We start from the raw sequence: 21,423 nt of genomic DNA on the forward strand, positions 1-21,423 counted from the left end.
GAAGAAATTTTGTACGACGGATTCTCTCATGACCTTCAATATACGTGTCTGAATCGATCAATAGCTTGATACAGCTCCTATATAAACCTATCTCCCGATTTTGAATCTTGAGCCCCTACAAGGCGCAATTTATTATCCGAATGGACTGAAATATTGCACAAAGACTTCTACAATGTTCAGCTTTCATTTATGGCCCGAATCGGACTATAACTTGATATAGTTCCAATAGCCATAACAGTTCTTCTTCAATATTCTCTGTTTGCCTAAAAAGATATACCGCGCAAAGAACTCGACATATGCGATTCATGGTGGAGGGTATAAGAGATTCGGACCGGCCAAACTTAGCACGCTCTTACTTGTTTTTTACTCTTCTGGGAGAGCGTCTACTACATAATGCGCCTCCTGTCCACAATCTCTTGAGGACTGGGCCTATGGTCGAATGAATGTGAATGACACAGACTAAAGTCATCGACAAATGAGTAAACTGGATTCGAAGTCTGACCCAATAGATCGTCAATGAAAATAAGAAGAAGGAAGGGGAAAGGACAGAGCTTTGTGGCACACCTGCAGTCAATATATACTCATCGAATGAGAACCCATCTACAACAACTCGTCTAGTGCGATCACTGAGAAAGCTCAATATAAATCGAACGAAGTTATTACCGACTTCACAAGCGACAAGCTTTGATAAAAGTGAAACGTGCCAGACCCTATCAAATGCCTTGGAGATATCCAGAGCCACTACCTTAGGTTAGGTTGAGAATAGGGTGCAGATATTAATCCTCCCCATGCCACTATGAACATACACCTAAGCCAGTAATCGGCTTGTTGTGCGCTCTAAAAACTATAAAGCTCGTAGCCCTATGTGTCCCGTTATGATACTAATAGCTATACTGACCTCCTTCTTGCTTGCTTTCAGTAATAGCCTTGTCTTCTCTCGATCTGGATCCCCCCATAGCATTTTCGCTGTCCTACCGACCGTTTCGCTGTTCCACAATGTTGCATGGGCATTCGTCGCCCACTCCCTCAACTCGGACTGCGTCGACCCGAAAGGTTTCGGGTTAACCAAGTTTACTGACGGCAGTCCTCTGGCCTTCACCGCCAAATCGTCTGCCCTTTCATTTCTCCTTACTCCGTTATGACCCGGCACCCAAACGATGCGTATTTTCCCATCCTCAGAGAAGGCGTTAATCTCCTTCTTACAGTCTTACGGAGTAAGGGGAAATGAAGGGCAGACGATTTGGCCGTGAAGGCCAGAGGACTGCCACTACCTTACTCTTACCAAATTGGTGGATAGTGCGACTCCAAAGTTCCAATAAAAATACCATTAGATCTCCCGTAGAGCGATTTCTGAGAAACCCATACTGTCTATCGCTAAGAAGGCCATTGGAATCTAAGTAATCTCCATAACCTTGGAGAGTGCGGAGCATATCGCAATTGGACGGCAATTCGCTCCATCTTTTTGGGAATGGGCTGAACGTTCGCAACCTTCTAACGCGCCGGAAAAACTCCCGCACGGTAAGCAAGGTTGAAAAGGTTACGTAGTGGACGAGCAAGCGTTGAAGAACACTTCCAAAGAACAAGTGTTGATATACCGTCGGGGCCCGGAGATTTATTAACGTCGAGATAAGAGCCCAAGCAACCTTTCGCTTGAATCTTTTCACACATCTGATCTGAGATCTGACGTTTTTGAAAATCGGTATAAAGGGGAGGGTCTATCCCCTTTATTTAAAACAAGTAAAAGCGTGCTAATTTCGGCCAAGCCGAATCTTGGGAACCCACCACCATGGATTCTGCTAAAATTTTATACAAAATAAGTTTAGTTGAAGGGCATAAGCCATAACAGAACAAAAGCGCCAAATTTAAACTAAATCGGAAGAAAAATTGCGGTTTTTAGGTGCTTAAGATGTCAAATCGAGAGATCGGTTTATATGGCAGCTATATCAGGTTATAGACTGATTTGGACCATACTTGTCATAGCTGTTGCAAGTCATAACAGAACATCACATGCAAAATTTAAGACGAATCGGGAAAAAATTGTGACGTTCAGGGGCTGAAGAAGTCAAATCAGGAGATCGGTTTATATGGGAGCTATATCTAAATCTGAAACGATATGGCCCGTTTGCAATCCCCAACGACCTACACCAATATTAGGCATCTGTGAAAAATTTCAAGCGCCTAGATCAACGCGTTAGATCGCTATCGTGATTTCGACAGACGGACGGACGGACATGGCTAGTTCGACTCAGAATATCGAGACAATCAAGAATATATATACTTCATGGAGTCCTAGATCAATATTTCGAGGTGTTATAAACGGAAAGACTAGATTAGTTACCCCCATCTTATGGTGTTGGGTATAAAAATGGAAAACCCTTTTTTCACCACAATACCATTATTAACCATCTGTTTAAAGTTTTTCATCACAGGGCCATTCTCTAACAACTGTGGAAATTTTAAAATTTTGCATGATAAATTTCGTAAAACAAACAAGCAAACCTATAAAAATATTTACGAACACTTTTGTCCTCAACTGTTTCCATAAACATCACAATTTGTGTCTACTGCCATGCCCTGTTGAGGAGGGTCAACGTAGTTTTACAACATTGAAAGATTGACGTGACTCTCTTACCACGTGGTTATCTTAACAAACTCAACAAATTGCTATTGAACGCTTTTCAATTTCGATGTCTGCTTCCCCCAGGAGCTGAAGACATACTTATTTCTTATACGCTATTGTAGATTTAGTAAAGCTTTGACAATAGAAGTAAAAATATTTTATGAATGTGCATTTAAACATTCCTATTTATTTACGTTTTTAAATGTCCCACCCCCCAGCATCTGGGGTATAGCAGCAGCTGCTGCCGATGCCAGCATGTAACTCTCTTCCGAACTCCGCTACTCGTGCTAACTGTTTATGAAGTGATTTTCAAGTTTAGTGGTGACAAAACAGAAAAATGTGGGAAATCACGACAACGGCGGCCACGACAACCGCAGATCAGCCGCGTCGTTTCAATGTGTGCGCGCTGAGCTTGCTGTCGAACTTTCGCTTTTCTTTAAGCTGAAACTATTTTTCGTGTCTTTGAATTTATGAATACCATGACAATTATTATGTAAATTTTGAAATATTTTTCGTTTGAGGTCTAACCGAAGAAATGCCATCTTAAGCAAAGGTATTTCAATGGGCACTTGATTGATGTATTGAACAAAACAACTTCCAGTCAACATGGGAGATGAAGAAGTTTTTATTTAAATGAGAGGAAAAAATATACAAAACAAATGGAAAATCAATCTGCTTGTTGTCGGAGGCCTTCCCCAAGGTGTTTACAATTGTTTATAATGAAGTGATAGTAAAAAAGTTCATAAAAAATTACATTAAATGTAGCGGCAACTACCACATTCATCAATCCGTTTCTTAATTGATTTTCATTGAGCCTCTAGAGGGCGCAAGTAATATCGAATCGGTTCATTACCTGATATAGCTCGGATCTCGGATCTTCAGTTCTTGAGCCACTAGAGGGCGCTATTATTAACTAATTTGGCTCAAATTTTGCATGAAGGGGCTAGTTTTGACTTCCAATAACTGTGCCAACTATGATCTAAATTGATTCACAACTTGATATAGCTCCCATGTAAACTTATCTCCCGATTATACTTCTTGAGTCTCTAGAGGGAGAAATATTCTTATCCATTACAATTCTTATCCACTATCCTTTGTTGGGCTATAAAGTGATATCCATGGTGGACGGTTCAGCACACTTTTACATGCTAAATAATAAGATTCAATAGTTTAACTAATAGGCATCTTTCCTGTCTAGTTTCTTTAATACCAAAATGGATATAAATATCTGAGTAAGCCTCAGTACCGAAATAAGAATTGTAATGTCTTTGACACAAACTTGTGTCTGTAAAACAAAACTAGGTTAGGTTTAAGGACACGCAATTTGCAACCTTGGTTTCTAGTGTTCACCCCAGCAGAATATAGAAGAGAACAGGTAAAAACGTGTTAAATTCAGCCGTGTCGAACTTTAGATACCCACCTCCAAGGATATAGTAATCATCCTATTTTATTATAACTCTACTACTATATCCATATTTACATCTAAATATGGGCTCGATCATATTTTACTCAGGTCCCGAGAATTCATATACATGTAACAGTTTCAGCGAAATTAGGCAACAAATCCACTTTGTATGGGATTAAGACCACAAATTAGAAGATCGGTCTGTATGACAGCTAGATCTGTATAGTCTGATCGGATTCATGTTTGCGTCGGATGCCGGGAGGCATAAAGCAAATCACTATTTCAAATTTCAACGAAAAAGGGTAATCAAAAAGCTTTTATGGGCTTCAGACCCTTAAAAGGCATATAGGTCTATATGTTTGATCTTTACAATATCTGGGTCAGAACATCTCACTGATTCACATTTCAGTGAAATCGGATAATAATCAAAGTTTTAATAGGCGTCACACCCTAAATCGGCATATCGGTCTATATGACAGCTATAACTAAATATAATTCGATCTAAACCATTATCAGGTCATATGTCGGGAGGTTTTGAAAAACTCCTTGTTTCAAATTACAGCGAAATCGGGTAACAAATGCAGCGTTTATGGGCGCCGACCCTTTACCGGCAGATCGGTCTACATGGCAATTATATCAAAATATAGTCCGATCTAAACCAAATATAGCCAGGACGACGGGAGGCTTAAGATAACCTAATAAATTCAGCTTTTATGGGCTTCAGACCGTTCATAGGCAGATCGGTCTATATGGTAGCTATATCAAAATATAGTCCGATCCCAACCATATTTAGGTCAGATGTTGGGAGGCTTAAAACAACTCACCTTTTAAAATTTCAGCGAAATAAAGCTTTTATGGGTTTTAGACCTTATATCGGGAGATCGGTCTATATGGCAGCTGTATACGGGAGGCTTAAAATAACTCACTGTTTCAAATTTCAGTGAAATCGGATAAAACATAAAGTTTTTATGGGCTTCAGACCCTTTATCGGAAGATCGGTCTATATGGTAGCTATATCTAAATATAGTCCGATCTGAACCACATTTGGGTTCTATGTTGGGAGGCCCCCCTACTTACTATTTCAAATTACAGCGTAATCGGGTAATAAATAAAGCTTTTATGGTATTCAGACCATTTATCGGAAGACCGATCTATATGGTAGCTATATCTAAATATAGTCTGATCTGAACCATATTTGTGTCAGTTGTCGGGAAGCCTTAAACTACGCACAGTTTCAAATTTCGAATGAAAAATAAAGTTTTAATGGGCATTAGACCCTTTATCGGAAAATCGGTCTATATAGCAGCTATATGCAAATATGGTCCGATTTGGCCCGTTCTAAAACTTAGTCAGTGTGCATCAAAAAGATGTATCTGTGCCAAATTTTAGCTCAATATCTCAATTTTTGAAGGCACTAGAGTGATTACTACAGACGGACGGACAGGCGGATAGACAGACAGACACGCGGACATCTTTAAATCGTCTTAGAATTTTACGACGATCTGAAATATATTTACTTTGTAGGGTCGGAAATTGATATTTCGATGTGACGCAAAAGGAATGGCAAATGAATATATCCCCTATCCTATGGCGGTGGGTATAAAAAAAGGAAGATAGACCCATTGATAAGATGCCAATCGATATCGAATCACTTTCTGCCTATCTGTCCGTCTTTCTCTTTGTCCTAGTTAATATGTGTACAAAGCACAGGTCGCAGTTTTTATCCGATCGTCTTCAAATTTGGCACAAACAGTTTTCGGCCCAGAGTCAAAATCTACTGAAACTAGAAACCAGTAAAAGTGCTAAGTTAGGCCGGGCCGAATCTTGGGAACACACCACCATTCTGCTAAAATATGGGAGCTATATCTAGTTATAGACCGAATTGGACCGTACTTGGCACAGTTGTTGAGAGTCATAACAGAACACTTTATGCAAAATTTTAGCCAAATCGGAAAAAATTGCGGCTTGTAAGGGTTCAAGAAGTCAAATCGGAAGATCGGTTTATGTGGGAGCTATATCATGATCTTGACCGATTTGAACCGTACTTTGTACAATTGGAAATCATAACAGAACACAGTGTGCAAAATTTCAGCCAAATCGGACAACAATTCTGGCTTCCAGGGGTTGAGGAAGTCAAATCGGGAGTTCGGTTTATATGGAAGCTATATCAGATTATATACCAAATTAGACCGTACTTGGCTCCATTGTTAGGAGTCATAACAGAATACTTTGTGCTAAATTTCAGCCAAATCGGATGAAAATTGAGGCTTCCAGGGGCTCAAGAAGCCAAATCGGGAGATCGGTTTATATGGAAGCTATATCAGATTACATACCAAATTAGACCGTACTTGGTTCCATTGTTAGGAGTCATAACAGAATACTTTGTGCTAAATTTCAGCCAAATCAGATGAAAAGTGAGGCTTCCAGGGGCTCAAGAAGTCAAATATGGAGATCGGTTTATATGGGACCTATATCAGGTTCTTGACCGATTTGAACCGTACTTGACACAGTTATTGGAAGTCATAACAGAACATTATGTGTAAAATTTCAGGAAAATCGGCTAGCTCCATGCGTTTTACCGCTATCGTGATTTCGACAGACGGACGGACGGACGGACGAACGGACATGGCTAGTTCGAATCAGAATTTCGAGACGATCCGGAATATATATACTTTATGGGTTCCTAGAACAATATTTCGAGGGTTTACAAAAGGAATAACTAGATTAGTATAGCCCCATCCTATGGTGGTGGGTATAAAAATCAGTTCAGATGTGGACATTGTTCAAATATATATCTTCGTCCGATTTTGACTAGAATTGCAATAATGTGGTCATTTGTAAACCGATACTTACAAGACTAGGCAAAAACTATTCTCCTATGAGTGCAGACATTGCTGTTGAATTCCATGAAACATCGGTGCAGATTAAGATGTAGCTCAGCTACTGCTTTGCAAATGGCATTTGGAATTGTATTGGAAAAAAAAACAATGCGAAATGAACAATGCCAATTGTCGGGGCGTAAACGTGATGCATTTTCATTTTTGCAAGCAACTCTATAATAACTTAATTGAAATAAGCGTAGACACTAAACTTGGAGCGTGCTCAACAGACCATGGGAATTTAAAACAATGTACAGCAAAAAAACAAAAAACAAAAATGGTGTCCAGCCCAAATGAAGACTTTTTCTTTTCGTTGTTAGTTATTAATGAAAAAATATTAGCAATACAGATTTGTGTTCCATATGAACGTCTAGGTCGACATCAACACATATTATTAAATATTTTTAAACAATTTTTTAACTTACAAAATCGGTTTTTGTTATATTTTAAAACATTTTTTAAATTTTTTTTTGAAAAAAATTTTATATAAAAAAATTTGAATTTTTTCATTGCCCGTTCTTTTTATGCCTCCCATAGGGTGTCTTTTTAATCAATGAAAGGTGATCTGGCCCCTAGGGGGAAAAAAAGAAATTGTAGCAAATTTCTTTGCCCTTGAAGAAAAACCAAAACTGTGGTCCGCTGAATGGGCGGTTGTGGTACAATGGTCACTGCGGCATGCCACATGCCACGGTTAAATTAAAACAAAATTAGTATAAATTCCATTTGTTTTCATTTGATGGATTTAGTTGACAATTGAAGAACAAAACGTTCAACATCGTTAAGTGGCCGCCAGTGGCAAAAGAAAAGGTGAATCGAATCGCCCGTAGCTCGCTGTTGATAGACTAGCAAATACCCGCCGTGATTTTGGATTAAAACCGCATCGCGAAAACCCCATCAGCAACTATGCGAAACAATTTCATGTTTGTTTTTCTGCTTATCATACCCCATCTAATGATCCTGAGATGCAAAGGCTCCCTGCCACCCGGGGATATGGAAATTTCCAGCGATGAATGCCTAAGCAATTCCCTTGAAGTTTCGGTGTTGTGTCGCGGTTCCCGAGCCATACGTAATGCTTTGAATAATTTAAGCAAAACCAATAAGCCTGTTGTTATTGTACGTGGCCTGGAATTGGTTCCATCTAAATCCCAGCAACAACAACAACATCATCAACAGCAGCTAATAAATGCGACGGCAGCCGATTCGAATGGAAAGGTGAATATGACAGCGGCAGATATGGCCTCGGGCGGTGACGTCGATGACTCCTTCTTGGGACGTTTTTCCCGTTATTTGCGAACGCATGAATTGAATATAAAATTTTCGGATTTAATGGCGGATGAGAGTGAACGAAACGATTTGGCACGTGATCTGGAGCAGAGTGGAATGCAAATGAATCACTCGAATGTGAACGGTGAGTTTTGTTTCCATTATCTTGACGACAGGTGGTTGTCAGCCCAAACAGCCACGGTCAAAGCCACTGTGGTCGTGCCAAAGTGTATTCGTAATTATAGTTTATGGCTGTGTTAAAAATAGACGAGGTGTGATTTGAAATGAAACGAAACTAAACAACTAAAAAGGCATTCAGTTTGGCTGGGGCGAACTTTGCATACCCATTACCTAGGATCATAATCCGGTGAAAAATGTATTATGTATAATAGCAGCTATATCGAAATATGGTCCGATTTGGACCAAATTCGCCAAGGACATTGAGTGGTCTAGTGAGTACAAGTCACTGTTCAATTTTGCTTCAATATTGGTCTTTATGGCAGCTATATCCAAGTATAGACCAATCTCAACCATATACGACACTGATGTGGAATAGCCTAAAATAAGTCACTGTGTCAAATTTAAACGAAATCGGATAGTAATTGGGCCTTTTATGGAGCCAAGACCTAAAATCGAGACATCGGTCTATATGCCAGCTATGCCCAAATACAACCCGATCTGGGCGGTCTTCAAGAAAGATATTAAGGGGCTTAACACAACTCACTGTACCAAATTTCAGCGAAATCGTACAAAAAATGCCGCTTATATGAGCCAAAGACCTTAAATCGAGAGATTGGACTATATAATAGATATATGTAAACCTGGACCTATCTGGAAGAAACTGAAAAAAGATGATGGAGGGCCTAACATAACTCACTGTCTCAAATTACATCGAAATCGAAAAATAAATGCGCCTTTCATGGGCCCAAGGCCTTAAATCGAGAGACCGGTCGATATCCAAATTATATATCAAGATGTAGTCCGATATAGCCCATCTTCGAACTTAACTTGCCTATGGACAAAAAAGAACTTGCGCAAAGTTTCAGCTCAATATCTCTGATTTTAGAGACTTTAGCGTGATTTCAACAGGCAGACAGTCGGATGGACATGGCAAGGTCGTGATCAATTTGATGCCTTGTGTTTTGATCAGGTGACAGCCATGTGGCTTTGTGAATATTTTCATGTTGAAATCTGGCGCTACTAACTACCATGTTTTTTGCCGAGCCGAAATCTATCAGCCTCAACACGTTACTGGACATTATCTCGTGGAGGCTAAACTTTCCGACTGTTGGATTAAAAATGACTTCCTTTCCTATCTTCGCATTGAAATCTCCCAGAACGATTTTAATATCATGGGCGGGCAGCGCTCATATTCTCCCTTTAGGCGATCGTAGAAAATATCCTTGGTCTGCTCGTCCTTGCCTTTTTCGGGGCTTGGGCACAAATAAGGCTGATGTTGAAGAATTCAGCTTTTATGCGGATTGTGGCCAGCCTCTCATCCACTGGAGTAAAGTTGGAGACAAGGTGTTTCAGCCTCCGACTTACCACAAATTCGCAGCCAAATTCATGTCTCGTGTTATGACAGCTAAAGCATAGTTCGTCACCTTTTGGTGTTGTAGTGACGCCATTCCCAGTCCGTCGCACTTCCTGTAAGGCGGTTATATTTGCTTTGTACTTCTCTAATACATCCGCTAACGCGTATACTACACCTTCTCTTTAGAGAGTGCGGACGTTCCAGGTGCAGATCCGCAAATCATGGTCATTTTTTCGTTTACGTGGGTCGTCAACGTTTGGGGGGTCCATTTTTACTATTCCTTTGTTTCTCATAGTAGTTCTCCTAGTTGTCCGGGGGCGGGTTACTGGCCCAGCGCCCCTACCGCATGTGTTATGTGGGATTGCTGATGCTGATGCTCCCCTCCAGCCGCCCCTAATCTGGGGACAGACGCTGATGTTGGCCATTGCTTATTTGAAGGCGCCAATACCTCGCCTTGTCATTTCGAGTATCATTGGCACTCAGTTAATTAAGAGCCAGTGCCACCAGATTCCTCACTGAGATTCTCCTTTTGAAAATTGCTGACTGCCCGCGGCCGCATTTGCAGCTACTCCACATAAAAATAGAACTTTCCACCATACGCAACCTGTGGAGGCTTCCGGTAGCCTCAGCTAAGCTTCCAGTGGTAACGAAGGACACCACACAAGTCGGAGCTCAAAGTTTCAGCCTGTGTGGTGCTCATAGTAATCCCGTGTCGGCCGGGACTTTTTTCATTCTAGGAACAGAAAATCCTCAACTGAATCCCTTAGAAAAAATAACATCCAACTTTGGACGTCGTTTTGATTTCTTGTATAGCAATTATGTTAATTAGATTTTTCTTGTTTTGTATCGGTATTTGATTCTCTATATAACACCATTGTCCGATTTAAGCTTGAAGACTTTTCCTTGGTTCTACATCAAATTAAGAGATATAACAAGTGAAAGCGTTCGTTCGGCCGGGCCGAATCTTATATACTCTCCGCCATGGATCGCATTTGTCGAAATATTTTCCCGGCATCACTTCTTAGGCAAAAAAGGGATGAAATAAAAGATTTGCTCTGCTATACGAGCGATATCAAGTTATGGTCCGGTTCGGACCACAATTAAATTATATGTTGGAGACCTGTGTAAAATGTCAGCCTATTCGAATAAGAATTGCTCCCTTTGGGGGCTCAAGAAGTAAAATAGAGAGATGGATTTATATGGGAGCTGTATCAGGCTATAGACCGATTCAGGCCATAACAAACACATAAGTTAATGGTCATGAGAGGAAACTTCGTACAAAAATTCAGGCAAATCGGATAATAATTGAGACTTCTAGAGGCTCAAGAAGTTAAGACCCAAGATCAGTTTATATGGCAGATATATAAGGTTATTGACCGATTTGAATCTTATTTGGCACAGTTGTTGAAAATCATAATGAAATACTTCATGCAAAATTTCAGCCAAATCGGATAGGAATTGCTCCCTCTAGAAGCTTAAGAAGTCAAGACCCAAGATCGGTTTATAAAGCAGCTATATCAGGTTGTGGACCGATTTGAATCTAACTTATCACAGTTGTTGGAAGTCATAGCGCAACACGTCGCGCAAAATTTCATTCCAATCGGATAACAATTGCGCCCTCTAGAGGCTGAAGATGTCACGACCCAAGATCGGTTTATATGGCAGCTATATCACGTTATTGACCGATTTGAATCTAACTTAACACACTTGTTGGATATCATAAAAAAAAAACACGTCGTGCAAAATTTCATTCCAATTTGATAAGAATTGCGCCCTCTAGAGGCTGAAGAATTCAAAACCCCAGATCGTTTTATATGGCAGGTACATCAGGTTATTGACCGATTTGAACCATACTTGGCACAGTTGTTGGGTATTATAACAAAACACGTTGTGCAAAATATCATTCCAATCGGATAAGAATTGCGTCCTCTGGAGGCTTAAGAAGTCCAGACCCAAGATCGGTTTATATGGCAGCTATATCAGGTTATTGACCGATTTGAATCTTACTTAACACAGTTCTTGGAGGTCATAGCGAAACACGTCGTGCAAAATTTCATTCCTATCGGATAAGAATTGCGGCCTCTAGTGGCTGAAGAAGTCAAGACCCAATTTCGGTTTACATGGCAGCTATATCAGGTTATGGACCGATTTGAACCTTATTTGGCACAGTTGTCGAAAGTCATAATAAAATACGTTATGCGAAATTTCAGCCAAATCGGATAAGAATTGCGCCCCCTAGAGGCTCAAGAAATCAAGACCCATGATAGGTTTATTTGGCAGCTATATCAGGTTATGGACCGATTTGAACCATAATTGGTACAGTTGTTGGATATCATAACAAAACACGTTGTGCAAAATATCATTCCAATCGGATAAGAATTGCGCCCTCTGGAGGCTTAAGAAGTCCAGACCCAAGATCGGTTTATATGGCAGCTATATCAAAACATGGACCGATTTGGCCCATTTACAATCCCAACCGAACTACACTAATAAGAAGTATTTGTTCAAAATTTCAAGCTGCTAGCTTAACTCCTTCAATAGTTAGCGTGATTTCGACAGACAAACGAACGGACAGACAGACGGACGGACAGACAGACGGACGGACGGACAGATGGACGGACGGACGGACAGACGGATGGACAGACGGACGGACAGACAGAAGGACGGAAAGACATACGGACGGACAGACGGACGGACATTGATAGATCGAAATAAAATGTCACGACGATCAGAAATATATATACGTTATAGGGTCCAGATGAATATTTGGAGTAGTTACAAACAGAATGACGAAATTAGCATACCCCCATCCTATGGTGGAGGGTATAAAAATGGCAACTCGGATCATTCAATTTAAGATCTCGATCCCATTAAAGGTTTTGTTGGAATAGGATCGCTTGACTTTTTGGACAATCTATTTGATGATTTGAAACAGCCATTTATATTTGAGCTTGCCAAGATCGGGCCATATCTTAGCTGCCATATATATCTATCTCCCGATTTCAGGGATTTTACTCCATTTGTCAACACAGATTCATTGCCGTGCTGATTTACACTAATTTTGCACCCACATTATAAAAACTTTTCCCTCAACACTCGCATGAACTCCCTTGGAAATGTTTGTCTACCCACAGCAATAGTGCACACCATAATACATTCACTAAGAAATGGTAGTGTAAACCTCTGCCATTTAATAGCTTAATTCAAGTGAATTGGATTTGATTTAATTATTTATACCAACTCATCCACATTTTCCCATCAGCTCACAATTTAACATAGAGGCTAATGTGGACTTACAAAAGCGCAACTCAAAATTGGGCATACCGGTAATTTGCCATTTAATATTCCTGACCATACTCAACAATATGATTAGCTGGGATTTAATGGCTCTGGTACACTTATTGGCTAGGCCATAGGTAAATAAAGACAAATTGCCTTTAACAATAAATCAATACATTAAATCGAGTGAATAAAATCAAAATACGCACTCGTACATATCTAGCCAATTAATTTGATTGGTATGTCAGCTTAAATTAAATAATTACTTTGCTCTTCGTTGTTTGGTTATTCGGGTGAAGTGAAGTTGCAAAGAGCTTTAAATCAATATTTTACGTTATATGCATGCATTATGCCAAATGTATAAAAAAAACGTAAGGTTTAATCATAAACTTGTGGACAAATTATTTCAAGTAAAAGCTCGTTTAGTTCGGCCGGGCCGAATCCTCTATACCCTCCACCCTGCATCACATGTGACTTCTTTAAATGACTTTTTCGAATATATTATAGACCGAAAAGAACCGCACTTGTCATGGCTGTAGGAAGTCCTAGAAAAATACCATCTCCAAAATTTGAGGAAAATCGAGTAATAATTGCGCGCTCCAAAGACTCAGAAAGTCTTATTGGGAGTGTACTAATTTCGTCATTCTGTCGGTAACTACTAGAAATATTCGTCTGAGACCCCATAAAGGGGATCTAGCCATGTCCGTCCGTATGTCCGTCCGTTTGTCCGTCCGTTTGTTCGGCCGTTTGTTCGGCCGTTTGTCCGTCCGTCCGTATGTCCGTCCGAATGTCCGGCCGTATGTCCGTCCGTTTGTCCGTCCGTCCGTCTGTCCGTCCGTTTGTCCGTCCGTTTGTCCGTCCGTTTGTCCGTCCGTCCGTCTGTCCGTCCGTTTGTCCGTCCGTCCGTCCGTATGTCCGTTTGTCTGTCCGTTTGTCCGTCCGTCTGTCTGTCTGTACGTCCGTCCGTCCGTCGAAAGCACGCAAACTTTCGAAGGAGTAAAGCTAGCCGCTTGAAATTTTGCACAAAAACTTCTTATTAGTGTAGGTCAGTTGGGATTGTAAATAGGCCAAATCGGTCCATGTTTTGAGATAGCTGCCATATAAATTCTTGAATTCTTGAGCCTCCAGAGGGCGCAATTCTTATTCTATAGGAATGAAATATTGCACGACGTGTTTTTTTATGGTATCCAACAACTGTGCCAAGTATGGTTTAAATCGGTCAATGACCTGATATAGCTCCCATATAAACCGATCTTGGGTCTTGAATTCTTGAGCCTATAGAGGGCGCAATTCTTATCCGATTGGAATGAAAATTTGCACACCGTGTTTTGTTATGAAATCCAACAACTGTGCCAAGTATGGTATCAATCGGTTCATAACCTGATATAGCTGCCATATAAACCGATCTTGGGTCTTGACTTCATAAGCCTCTAGGGGGCGCAATTCTTATCCGATTGGAATGACATTTTGCACAACGTGTTTCGTTACGATATCCAACAACTGTGCCAAGTATGGTTTCAATCGGTCCACAACCTGATATAGCTGCCATATAAACCGATCTTGGGTCTTGACTTCTTGAGCCTCTAGAGGGCGCAATTCTCGTCCGATTTGACTGCAATATTGCAAATGGTGTTTTGGTATTACTTTTAACAACTGCGGTAAGTATGATTCAAATCGGTCTATGTTTTGATATAGCTGCTATATAAACCGATCTTGGGTCTTGACTACTTGAGCCTCTAGAGGGCGCAATTCTTATCCGATTGAAATGAAATTTTGCCCACGTGTTTCGTTATGATATCCAACAACTGTGCCAAGCATGGTTTCAATCGGTCCATAACCAGATATAGCTGCCATGTAAACCCAATTTGGGTCTTGAATTCTTGAGCCTCTAGAGGGCGCAATTCTCGTTCGATTTGGCTGAAATTTTGCATGTAGTGTTTTGGTATTACTTTCAACAAATGGGCTAAGTATGGCTCAAATTGGTCTATGTTTTGATATAGCTGCCATATAAACCGACCTTTGGTCTTGACTCCTTGAGCCTCTAGAGGGCGAAATTCTCATCCGATTTTGGAAGAAATTTTGTACAATGGCTTCTCTCATGACCTTCAATATACGTGTCTAAAATGGTCTAAATCCATCAATAGCTTGATACAGCTCCCATATAAAGCGATCTTCCGATTTTGTGTTTTGAGACCCTTCAAGGCGCAATTATTCTCCGAATGAACTGAAATATTACACAAGGTTTTCACAATGTTCAGCATTCATTTTTGGTCCGAATCGGACTATAACTTGAAATAGCTCCAATAGCATAACAGTTCTTATTCAATATTCTTTGTTTGCCTAAAAAGAGATACCGCGCATAGAATGCAATCCATGGTGGAGGGTATATAAAATTCGGTCCGGTCGTACTTAGCATGCTCTTACTTGTTTTTGATGATCTCGCCAGGATTCGAACCCAGGCGAGCATGCTAACCTCTGCGATACTGTGGCCTTCCGTTTGTATGGCAGCTATATTAAAACATAGATCGATTTGGCCCATTATTAATCCCAACTGCCGTATTCGGTTTGAATAAAAGGTGCAACTCGCTGTTCCAAGTTTCAGCAAAATCAAATCAAACTCACCTTCAGTGACGAAATTCATTTTTGGCTTAATAAGTTCGTCAATAAGCAAAATATGCGTTAATGGTTAGGTGAAAATCCACATGTGTTTCACGAACCAACACTTCATCCACAAAAACTAGCTGTTTGGTGTGGTTTGCATGCTGGCGCCATCAATGGGCCATACTTCTTCGTCGACGATGTCAATCGCCTTGTTACCATGAATGGCTACCGCACCATGCTCACGGACTAAATTGGGCCTGTATTGGAAGATATGGACCTGGACGACATGTGCACACATTACAATCGATTGATTGAAGAGTAAGTCTGTCGAAAGTATAATCTCAAGAAACTGCCCAGGCGATTGGACGCCTCGTTTGCGCGATTTGACACACAGGTTGCACTGACTTTTATTTAAATACTGAGTGCCAATGAAACTCAAGATGACAAGGCGAGTTATTGGCGGCTGGAGGCGAGCGTTTAGGGCGAAGGGCGAAGGGAGGCGAGCGTCGGATCTTAGAGCAATTGGCTCGCGACACCCAGGGATACATGTGCGATCCCACAAAACCCATGCGGGGCGCTGGGCCAGTAACCCGCCCTCGTGAAATCATGAAAAATCACAAAAAAAATATAGAAAAAACGGACACCTAAATTTGACGACCCACGTAAACGAAAATAGGACCATGATTTGCGGATCAACATTTGGAATGTCCGGCCTCTTTGTAGAAAAGGCGCAGTATATGCACTGGCAGATGTATTGGAGAAGAAGAAGGAAGTGCGATGGACTGAGAATTGCGTTACAACAACAACAAATGGTGACGGACTATTCTATAGTTGCCCTAACACGAGGCATGAATTTGGATGTGGATTTGTGGTTAGCCGGAGACTAAAAAACCTTGTATCCAGCTTCACTCCAGTGGATGAGAGGCTAGTCACAATCCGCATAAAAGACAAATTCATCAACATCAGCCTAATTTGTGCCCAATGCCCCGAAGCAAGACAAGGACGAGCAGACCAAAGAAATTTTCTAGGAGCGCCTATAGAGAAAATACGACTGCTGCCCGCCCATGATATTAAAATCGTTCTTGGAGATTTTAATGCAAAGATAGAAAAAGAAAATATCTTTGATCCAACAGTCGAAAAATTTAGCCTACAAGAAGAAACATCCCATAAAGGTTTGAGGCTAATAGATTTCGCAGCACCAGATTTCAACATCGAGAATTCACACGGCCACATGATTGTAACCCGATCAGAACACAAGAAACCAAATTGATCATGTTGTAGTAGATGGAAGGCTTTAATCCAGCGTTTTACATGTACAATCGGTGCGTGGAGCGAACTAAGATTCGAATCATTACCTTGTTGCAGCAAAGGTTCGCAGCCGTCTGAGCATGGAGAGAAAAGTACTATCTGACACTGCACGGAAGCTGGACACTGAAAAGCTGCAATCACAACATATGGCAACGGCATCTCCACTAGACCGATCCAACTGCTTGATGAAAGCACACCTTGTCCCAATGATATAATGGCAAACCATTGCCCACTCCATGGAAAATGACGCGAAATCCGTACTTGGGTACCGGAAGCCCTAAGAAACCCATGGTACGTTCATGGAAGTCGAGATGCTACTGAAGCCAAGAACGCGGCATACAGAGCAACCCTGCAATCAGTAGCAACGCGCTCGATGAAGAGGAGGTGCCGGAATAAAAAGTGAGAGGAGAATTGCCTTTACCGCAGAAAAAAGAGAGAATGGAAAAGCGTGAGCGTGAGCGAAATGAGATGTGTAGGAGTCAGAATGAAGTCCAAAATTCTACCAAAGAATGAAACATAAAACCGATGGCTTTGGTACGGGCAGATGCTCCTTCAGAGACAAAGAAGGAAATCTGGTAACTGATACAGATGGTGTGCTGAGGATATGGAAAGAACATTTTACCAAGCTGTTAGTGTGCGACGATGGCGGCAAAGAGGATACAGCAGAACTAATCAATGATGATGGTATAGAATGTTTACCTCCTACTCAGAATAAGGCCCAAGTAGCAGTGACCCGGCTAAAGAACAACAAGGCAGCAGGACCCGACGGGTTACCCGCTGAACTGTTTAAGACCGGAGGCGACACGCTGATAAGGCGTATGCACCAGCTGGCTAGAAGAACGCATACCCGATGATTGGAACCTCGGCATACAGTGTCCTGTACACAAGAAAGGAGACAGGATAGAATGTGTCAACTACAGAGGAGTAAGTCTCCTCCCCATCGCATACAAAGTACTCTCGAGCATACTGTGTGAAATACTAAAACCTAAAATCAAGACTTTAGACCCGGTAAATACACCATAGACCAAATATAGAATCGAAAGAGAGTCAGTGAAAACGGGTCTGGCAGTAAATGGAGATAAGACGAAATCATCAACTACCAAAACGCCCTGTACAACCGATCAGATAAAGAAAATGGAGAAAGTTGGGAACCGCAACTTTGAGACTCTAAACCCCTTCTGTAGGTTTGAGAACTGAAATCAAGAGATTGGTTTATATGGCAGCTATATCGAGTTATACACCGATTTGGACCATACATTGCGGAGTTTTTGAGAAACCTAGCAGAAGTTATTGGGCAAATTTTCAGCCAAATCGGTTAAAAAATGCACTTTTAAATGGCTCAAGATGTTAAATCGGGATATAGGTTTATATGGGAATTATATCAGCTTAAGACCCATTTGGACCATACTTGTGGTAGTTTTTGAAACTCTTAACAGATGTCATCAAGCGAAATTTCCGACAAATTGGGAATAATGCGACCTCTGGAGGCTCCAGAAACTAATCGTGAGATCGGTTTATATGGGAGCTATATCAGATTAGGGAAAACCCTATAAATGCGACTTTTAATGTCTCGAGACCCTATATCTTCCGATTAATGTATATGGCAGCTGAATCTTAATACACACAAACATCCGTATTGGCCTTAAAGCTAGTTTGGGAGGTTTTTGGGTTTGTTGGGCCCTTTAATTTTAGAATTCCTAAAAACCTTGCGCGAAGTCTCACATTGTCTGCATGATGGATTTATGGCCACTCAATATGGATGTCAGATACGTCAATACCTTTCACTTATACGCATATTTTCATGTTTGGTCGACTTGTGCGTTTTTTTAGGATGGGCGGCCTCAGGTTCGTGGCTAAAAACTTAAGTGTCGGATTTGCATTCCAATTCCAAATGCCTTTCACTGGTGCCCCATTTTACCATGGTTGGTATGGAGCGCCTGTATGGCACGGAATTGCTGCGACTGTCGTAGGACGAAAGAAGATCATCTCTTGTCAGAGGATGGCAATGCTGGCTTGCTTGCCTGTGTGTAGGACTGTTTCGACAGATGCACTACAGTTATTGCTTGGCGCGCCCCCGCTTGATTTACTCGTGAGTTACATGACCGTTCTGTAAAGTCTGAAAAAGGGAATTCCATTAGTGCGTGAGGATTGGCTCACTGCTTCGGAGCTTGCAGATGGGGATGTAAGGCGGTTCAAGGCACTCCTTTTGGAGCGTCCGGATGATAGGTGGAGAACTAGATGGACGAACAGTGACAATGGTCGGGTGACTTACGAATTTATTCGAGACGCGATGTTCGTACGAGACCGTCCGGACTTTGGCTTCGGCCTTAGTCTGGGCTTCATACTGACGGGACATGGTTCCTTTAAGGCATTTTTGCATCTGAGGAATTTGTCCGCGACTGATTTGTGCAACTGTGGGAGACCTGAAGTCTGGAGGCATGTACTGACAGAATGTCCATACTATGCAGACATTAGAGATTTAGGCGCGATGGGGATTAGCAAGGCGGTGTGGGATTTCAGTAGGGCCCTTGAGGACGAGACGACTGTTGCAAGGCTGGCCACCTTTTCCCGGGATGTATTTCTTAGGAGGCAGACTAGACTTAGTGGAGGGGTGAATACACGCTAGTTATCCATAACGAGGTGTTGCGGTACTGGCTGTGTGACTGTGTGATTTGGTGCTGCGCATGACATGGCCTGGCACCTGCCTTGCCCATGTCGATGCAGCGGTGTTTTCCCCTTGTTGATTCCCTTAGCTGTTGTGGTTGTGTTCGGTCGCCCGTGAGGGTGGTCCGAATGTTGATTGTAAAGTCCCATGTTGATGCTGATATATGTGGCGTAGCCCGTGAGGGCTGCCGTGTCCTGTTTGTGTATATCGTCCCGTAGTGTGTTTGATGCATACTTTTGTATTCTGGCTTGAGGTTGGCTTAGGGTGATTCTTCTCATCCAGGTGACCAGTCCGGAACTGTTTGGGGTTCAATTGGCAGTAGTATTTTAAGGCTACGAAATCTGACCGGAGACTTTAATCTGGTACCACGGGTGTCAGGAGCCCCTAGATCTTTGGTTCCAGCCTGACAATGGTGAGGCCCCAGTGGGGAGCAATGTGGTGGTGGCTGTGGTTTGTACCCAAATCGCGGTTAGAGCATAAGCTCGGCGTGGAGTTGCGTTTTCAACCGAGTGCCGTGACCCATAGATCGAAAGGAGTTTAAGGTAGTGCTCCGCTGCTAACCAAGGAGGTGAACACGTCCAAATACGTGGGATCAAATTGGTACTCATGTGTGGGTTACTCATGTGTGGGGGCGTAGGTAGACGCATTGTATTCAACCTTGTGACTTGGGCCTCGCAGGTTTGGGCCGTGATGGCAGGTATCTGCGTAAAACTCGACATTCGTTGCTTTATATGTGGTGTTTTGCCCGGATTTACCCAATTTTTTTTTCCATTTTACTCATCCGAACACCTCCACCGAAGTCTCTCAAAATCGTTTAAGAATTACATATAGCGTCCATGTAATGTTATGGGCGAATTAACATAGCGTATTACATAGTCGACACCATCCGACTTTTGCCCTTACCCTACTTAATATATACATGTATATTTAAGATATTGTAATAATTCCCTTTTACATGAGAGCTCTATACTTTGATCCATTCAATTTTTTTTTGTCACTTCGTTTAATACATCAACTTTAATAATTTGTTTTTCCAATTTCTCTTCCCTTCCCTCCCCCCAACCAAAGAGGCCCGCAAAAAGGATAAGGGTGGCATTATGATGATGGCAGCGCTTATGATGTCAAAAATGATGGCCGTTATGGGACTCGGTGGCCTTGGTGCTTTAGCCATGAAAGCTTTGGGTGTATCCATGATGGCATTAATGATGACCGCCATGGTTGGCATGAAGTCCTTTGCCAATCAGGGTGGTGAAACCACCCATAGTGTTCAATATGTTACAGCAGATGGACATCATCACCACAAGAGAAGACGTCGTCGCAGCAGTGGCAACAATAGGAACTCCTACAATGCAGAGCACGCAACGGAAACTGTGATGGAAAACTTGCAAGTGCCTTTGGCATATAAAGGATGGAGAAAAATGAATGAACACTTGAACTTGTTGAGAACCCTTTAATTGTTATTTTGTTTTTAAAGAGAAACATATTTATTAACTATTGTATTTATTTTTAATTGTAAGGAAGCAAATAAATGTTGATTAATATCGGCAATGAATCGGAATGTCCTTGAGCAATCTCAAATATTGTGAAGAGTATGTTAAAGGTTACATGCCTTCTGAGAAAGGGTCGAATGAAAAGGAGGTAAACCATTTTGGCATTTTTATAACCTCCTCCATAGGATGGGGATATTCTTATGTCGTCATTGTGAAATATTGATCTACGACTCAACGAAGTACATATATTCATGATCCACTTGACATTCGGAAAGATTTAGCCATGTGTGTCCGTGTTTCCGTCCGTCTGTCTGTCGAAAGCACGCTAACTTTTGAAGGAGTAAAGCTAGGCTCTTGTAATTTTGCACGAACGCTACCT

At 41.5% G+C, this 21,423-nt stretch overlaps 1 protein-coding gene across 1 annotated transcript; it reads left to right on the forward strand.

Moving 5' to 3' along the window:
* The first annotated feature begins 7,807 nt into the window (after nucleotides 1-7,807).
* On the forward strand, nucleotides 7,808-21,008 carry LOC106093458 (uncharacterized). Its single transcript, XM_013260511.2, has 2 exons — nucleotides 7,808-8,312; nucleotides 20,623-21,008. The coding sequence occupies exons 1-2, from the start codon at nucleotides 7,808-7,810 to the stop codon at nucleotides 21,006-21,008; spliced, it is 891 nt and encodes a 296-aa protein (XP_013115965.2).
* The last annotated feature ends 415 nt before the right edge of the window (nucleotides 21,009-21,423 follow it).

The sequence above is a fragment of the Stomoxys calcitrans genome, chromosome 2 (assembly GCF_963082655.1).
Source record: "Stomoxys calcitrans chromosome 2, idStoCalc2.1, whole genome shotgun sequence".
In the NCBI taxonomy this organism is placed as follows: Eukaryota; Metazoa; Arthropoda; class Insecta; order Diptera; family Muscidae; genus Stomoxys; species Stomoxys calcitrans.

Excerpts from the sequence above, each read along its gene's own strand:
- LOC106093458 (XM_013260511.2), top strand. The coding sequence starts at position 7,808 with ATGCGAAACAATTTCATGTTTGTTTTTCTGCTTATCATACCCCATCTA. Across the intron at positions 8,313-20,622 it reads GAATCACTCGAATGTGAACG|AGGCCCGCAAAAAGGATAAG; the intron begins GTGAGTTTTGTT and ends CCCCAACCAAAG.